We start from the raw sequence: 6000 nt of genomic DNA, 5'->3' as shown, positions 1-6000 counted from the left end.
GCTTAATGATGTTACATTTTTCTTTAATTTTTGGTAATGGAATGTACTAGAAACAATTCAGAGTGATAAAGCTGAAGAAATACATCATTATCGATGAATGAAATCCTTAATAAATGTACAATAAATAGACATTTTTACAAACAACCTTTCGGTTCATAACATCAATGACTAAATAAACTTAAAAAGACATAAAAAAAGCTTCTTGAAATATAAATAATTTATTTTTGATAATTATTTGCAGTTTAACAAAGGAAAGAAAGTGTACATAGCTTTTTATTATTGACACATTCCACAAACCCAAAGGCTATTCTTCAATTTATGATGAGAGTGTGATGTGTGTGAATATGATTTTTTTTTATTTGTGGAAGGTAAATAGTATCTCAATTTATAAAGTTTTTTAAAGGTTGTGTTAAATTTTAATCAATCTCTAAGACAATAAAGATAGATTCATTATTTTATCAGCATAATGAAGTTTTGTTACTAAAAGTAAACTTAGAAGCCAATTTGAGAATAACTCATGGCATTTCTGTTACTATTCACAAAATTTGTCAGAAACTGGCACATTTGTAATATTTCATCTGTCCAGATGGCTGCAAGAAATAAGTTAACTGAATGAATTTTGAGTGTATTATATGCGTGTCAATCAAGGTAAAAATATGTGACAAATAGTGTTTCATCAGTGAATGTGAAATGTGAAGTACAGTTTTTAATCATTCCAATGAATTTTACATTGTGTGTTCATCTTCATTATCCTATAATTTGTAAAATTATTATCTAAGGCAAATGATCTTTAACATACTTGGTCGAAAGCTAGTGAATCAAAGTATCATACATATTTATAACAGTTTCTTAGACCATGTGAAATATAATGTATTGTGAAGTAGTCATATGGCAGACAGGTGCAGTATTACATCTTGAACCACCATACCCATACAGAAAAACCTTTGGTTTGACAAGTAAAATGTCAAAAATACTATACTAAATAAAATATATGTCCACTGTTCTTCCCTTTTTCCATTCAAAAGCTAACAGAGAGCACAAAAATAACATGTACTACATCTTATGACAAAACAGTGGGTTTCAAACAGAAACCATGGAAATATCATAGAAATTAATTTTCCATTATTTCTGCAGCATTGACAAATACAACATGCAAAATGTTCATTGACACAACTGCATAATCAGTGCTTCAGATGATGAAACAGTCTATGTTGGGCAGCTTTTCGACATACCACAGCCATAAACAGAAAAATGAATGGCAAAGTTTCCTTTCTGATCCTGTAAAATAAAATACTTTAAGTGCTTTGAGAATGACTAGCTCAAAAATGAGTGGTAAATTAAAACATAAAAAAATATAGTGTCTCTTCTCAAGATTGATCCTATAGCTCCACTTCTATAATTGTTAGTTAAATGAATGTACTCCCTCACTTCAAAACTTGTAGGTAAGTTGTGCAACACCAAGTTATACTTTAATGTTTTGATAACACATCAAGTCTGGGTGTGCACATAAGTGTTGGTAACTATTTTAAGGAGTCACAGAAATGTCCAAAATAAGAAAGCATACTGATACTGGTAACGTTCTCATAATATGTTTTACCTAAAAAAAAAGGTGTTTTCAGTTCTCCTAGAATTTTGTAAAAATCTGTCTTGTGTGGAATAATGTTCTTGGAACTAAATTGCAAAACTTTTTTTATATTTTTGTAGTAAAAGCATGAAATGTTTATTCACTATGATTCTACATTGGCAGGCATGTATTTTATGGAGGCTGTGTAATGAATGTTACAAGTCTGTATAGTTCATGCAATTTTTATTTTCTTTGGCAAAACTTTGAAATATTTATTGTTTAGGATGTGTATGAAACAAGTGGAACAGTTTATGTGGGCACAACTGTAATGAGCAGTCATAGTGCTGGATCATGATAATTTAGTGGCAATATTCAGTGTCCCTGTTCCTCAGAGTCAGCACTAACAGTGCACAACATGGAATACAAAACATGTATTTTGTTTACAGCATTATAGTGTGTGGGTGGTGCCAATACAACCTTATAGCCACTACCCCATGAAATGAGCAACAATGAAAATGTCTGCAGATTGTATAAAGATTGTTCTGGTTTTGGGACACAGTAGAACACTTTTTTGTAAATTATGATATCCCTCTTAAAAATGCAGAGTGTATTTATAGACTCTTGAATATAATCATTTAAGATACTCTTTGGTACAAGAGACAAAGTTAATAACCTACTTGCATTTAAAAATTTAACTAGGTACATCTATAATTTGACAATGGACTATAATTATCACCTTAAACTAGATTTAGCAAATATAATATGTTGGTTAAGTAATGTAGGTATGAAATAAGATTAAATCAGTGTATGCTCATGCCTATCATCATAGTATTTATGTATATGAAACAGACAATACAGTCTAAGTCAGGTCCTCTTGTTACAATAACTACTATTCAAAGGTGAACATGACACTTTTCTTGCAGCACCTTGTTGCTCTGCATCAAGTATATGACAAAAAATTAAACTTTCATTTTCATTTCTTTAGCTGTAAACACTGAAGTACTTTACAAATAGCTTTCTTGCGAACAACAAAATTTCTTTATCCAAATTGTCTGTATCAAAAAATGTTATTGAGTGATGTAGGAGGAGCAGTACTTATGATGGTACACTCACGTTGGGTTTCCTGTGGCTTCCATAAATCACTTCAGGTGAATGTTAGGAGTATTTCTTCATATCAGCCACCTCTTATGTATTTTCAGTCTTTATTCTTTTGGGCTCTTGTTTCCTGCCTCAAATGACAGTGATGCATTTGGCTATTTTCTCTTACAGCTTCCCAGAAAAATCTGGATCATCATTTCTTGTAGTGTATCCTTTACCTTCTCATATTTTGTTTCTTTCCATCTGGGTATTTATTGTAGGCCTACATGTTAGTGTAAATGTGTTTTAAGTGTTTTTTAAGGTCTCATTTTTTGGTTATTATATTTTCTTATTTGGTTTCTATTACTTATGTAGCAATTAATTCATGACGAAGTAGTGTTGACTAACATGGTCACATGGAAACTGATGAATTACAGTTGAAATCTCTATTTCTCATTTTCATTTCATTTTTATTGAGATTCTACAGGGGTTGGATAAAAATATAGGAACACCATGAGAAATGCATGTTTGATTGTGAATGCAGATGCTAGCCAGGCCTGCAGTTTGCATTGCTATGTTTGACCACAAACAACACTTGTGCAGTGTCCTTAATACACTGCATGTGGCAGTCATGGTCAGAACAGTGTCCTGTGAAGCTATGAGTGCATTGTTTTGCAGATAAGTGAATTTGAATGTGGGCAAATTGTTGGTGCTCAATTCTGAAACCAAGGTATCTGTAAAGTGTTTGGTGTTTCAAGAGGCACTGCATCAAAGATTTATACCACATACAGCAACAGTGGAAAAACATCATCCACTAAGTAGCAATGCAGATGAAAGTGTGTGTTGAATGATTGTGACAGGAATTTTTGAAAAGGATTGTGATGAAAAGTAGAGGATGACAGCTGCAAAAGTCACTGCAGAACTGAATGTCACAGTTGCAAACCCTGTCAGCACTGAAACAACACAAAGGGAGCTCCATAAGCAGGGAATTTGCAAAGCATGGAATTTCAAAGCTACACATTAGTGATGCAAATATCCATAACAGGAAAATGTGGTGCTAAAGCTATAAAACCTGGATTATAGAGCAATGGAAGAAAGACACTTGATCAGATGAGTCTTGCTTTTCAACTTCTGGCAGAGTTTGTGACCCAAGAGTGAATCACGGTGGGAGCTTGGTGTTGTTTTAGAGATCCAAATTGTGGTATTCCATGGGATCCGTGAGTACTTTGCAATGTTGCATTACTGCCAAGGTACATCCCATGGTACAGTGTTTGTTCCCCAATGATAATGCTGTGTTCCAAGGCAAGAGGGCCCCTGTTCACGCAATCTGAATGATGCCGGACTGGTTTTATGAGCATGAAAATGAAGTGTCACATCTCCCATAGTCACTACAATCACCAGATATCAATATTATTGAGCCATTCTGTTCCACTTTGGAGAGAAGGGAGCATGATTACTACAAACCTCCATTATCATTACCTTCAGTTGCCACTATTTTGCATAAAGAATGGCATATGATTCTCTTAAATACTTTACAGGACTTACATTTATGAATTATGAGATGAAAGGAAGCTGTTTTGAATCCCATAGGCATGGTAATGTGTTGTGTTGTTGTTGTTTTTCCATATTCTTGTCCATCGTTGTACATTATTGTTTATTTGTTTTATATCTCATATTGTATACCTATTAAAACACTGTGACTCGCAGTCTGGCCTCAGAAGCCAGGGACAGTGATGTGTGTGTGTGTGTGTGTGTGTGTGTGTGTGTGTGTGTGTGTGTGCGTGTGTGCGCGCGCACGCGTGTGCGCGCACACGAAAGCGTGTATGTTGCCTAATTCAGAAGAAGGCCTTTTAGCCAAAAGCTTATTTATTAGCAGCCGTTTTGTTGTGCCTGTCCGTGGCTCAGCATCTCTACTATATGATGAGTAGCAGTCTATCCTTTTCAGGGTACTGCAACTAATTTAATCTGTTTGTTTGTAAAATTACACTGCCTTTTCCCCAGTTTCCTGAGCTTTTCAGGCACCCAATTACGAATCTTTGCCTTTACTGATTCTTAAGGTACATTCAGTATTAAAACACTGGAAACTTACGCACATCCTAGCCTTCATGGAAAGAACGTTAACATACTTCTGAAAGCATATAACTAAGTACAGGTACTCGTACTGGAAATCAGCAGTAACTGGTCTTTCCAGCACCAAAGTGGCATATCACAATAAGCTTTGAAACAGCAAAATATATTTTTACTTTCAAAATACAATAATAATAGCTACAATATTTGAAAAAAAGCAAGAGCATTAATTTATAGTTTTGAACATTTGTAGTTTTCTAAGACAAAATTTTCTTATTAATGAAATTCTAGACTAATTACCTCATCATGCTTCCTTTTCTTTATTATGTGAATCTTGTTTTTCTTCAACCACTTTTCCATTGCTTATAGATTTCTCCTCACCAGACTGATTTTTGTTGTAGCTTGAATATGCCTTTCCATAAAAGTCATTAAATAAATAATAAAAGAATATGGCATTTGGTAGTGTCAAGAAAACTGACCATCTAGGGTAGCCACAGTCATAGAAGACCAACTGGAAGGAATGCAAGAAAGCCAGACAAAATTGGCCCTGTAAATGATAAGATGCGTTCACTTTACAAAAATATTTACTAACTTTGATTTTTTTAGTTTAGTATATTGACTGGTCTATATCTGTTTAGCTATTCATGATAAGCTACAATTGGAAATATTTTATAATGATTATAATGAAATTTTGAAGGTAAAATATAAAGCATACACATCCTGATAAAACTGAATATAGCTTATGTTACACTGACTAAATGAAATAAATAGTAGGTAACTGTCATTGTTAATACAATGACATTTTAAAAATAAAAAATACAGAGAATAAGATACTGATTTAGTGGAAAAATCATAGATCTTAAACAAAAGTACTGCTGCCAAATGCTCAGCTTCACATACACATTAAATGAATGTAAATGGGAACATATCAACTTATAAACCTCTGATTCAATTTGAACCAAACTTGGTAGACATATTACTTATTTTCTGGAAATAAGCACTGTGGTAGTAAGAACTACCTAGCTCTCACTGAGGTGGGTGTGACATAGGAGGATGACAGACTGAGGAGGAGATGGGCAGAGAGACAGGGGAAGAGGAGGTGGACAGATAGAGGGGGAAGGAGATAGGCAGAGAGAGCATGGAAGGAGGGAATGGATAGAGAGAGGGGGAGAAGATTGGGGAGGAGGAGATGAGAGTAAGTGAGAAGATGAGGAGGAAGTGGACATAGAGAGGAGAGGAGGAGATAAATGGAGAGAGGGGTGATGGAAAGAGAGAGGGGGGAGATGAGATGG

General features: G+C 34.4%; 1 protein-coding gene across 1 annotated transcript in view; it reads right to left on the bottom strand.

Moving 5' to 3' along the window:
* Positions 1–200: 200 nt before the first annotated feature.
* Positions 201–6000, bottom strand: part of LOC126470910 (elongation of very long chain fatty acids protein 7-like) — a 264344-nt gene continuing 258544 nt past the window's right edge. The window contains exons 8-9 of the mRNA XM_050098940.1: positions 5009–5255; positions 201–1278 (exon numbers count right to left, since the gene is read on the bottom strand). Of these exons, the coding sequence (XP_049954897.1) occupies positions 5013–5255 (243 nt within the window). The 3' untranslated portion in view covers positions 201–1278; positions 5009–5012. The remainder of the gene's footprint in view (positions 1279–5008; positions 5256–6000) is intronic.

Source organism: Schistocerca serialis, chromosome 3 (assembly GCF_023864345.2).
Source record: "Schistocerca serialis cubense isolate TAMUIC-IGC-003099 chromosome 3, iqSchSeri2.2, whole genome shotgun sequence".
Taxonomy (NCBI): domain Eukaryota; kingdom Metazoa; phylum Arthropoda; class Insecta; order Orthoptera; family Acrididae; genus Schistocerca; species Schistocerca serialis.
Note: the sequence above shows the minus strand (reverse complement) of the source record. Positions and strands in the feature narration are given on the sequence as shown.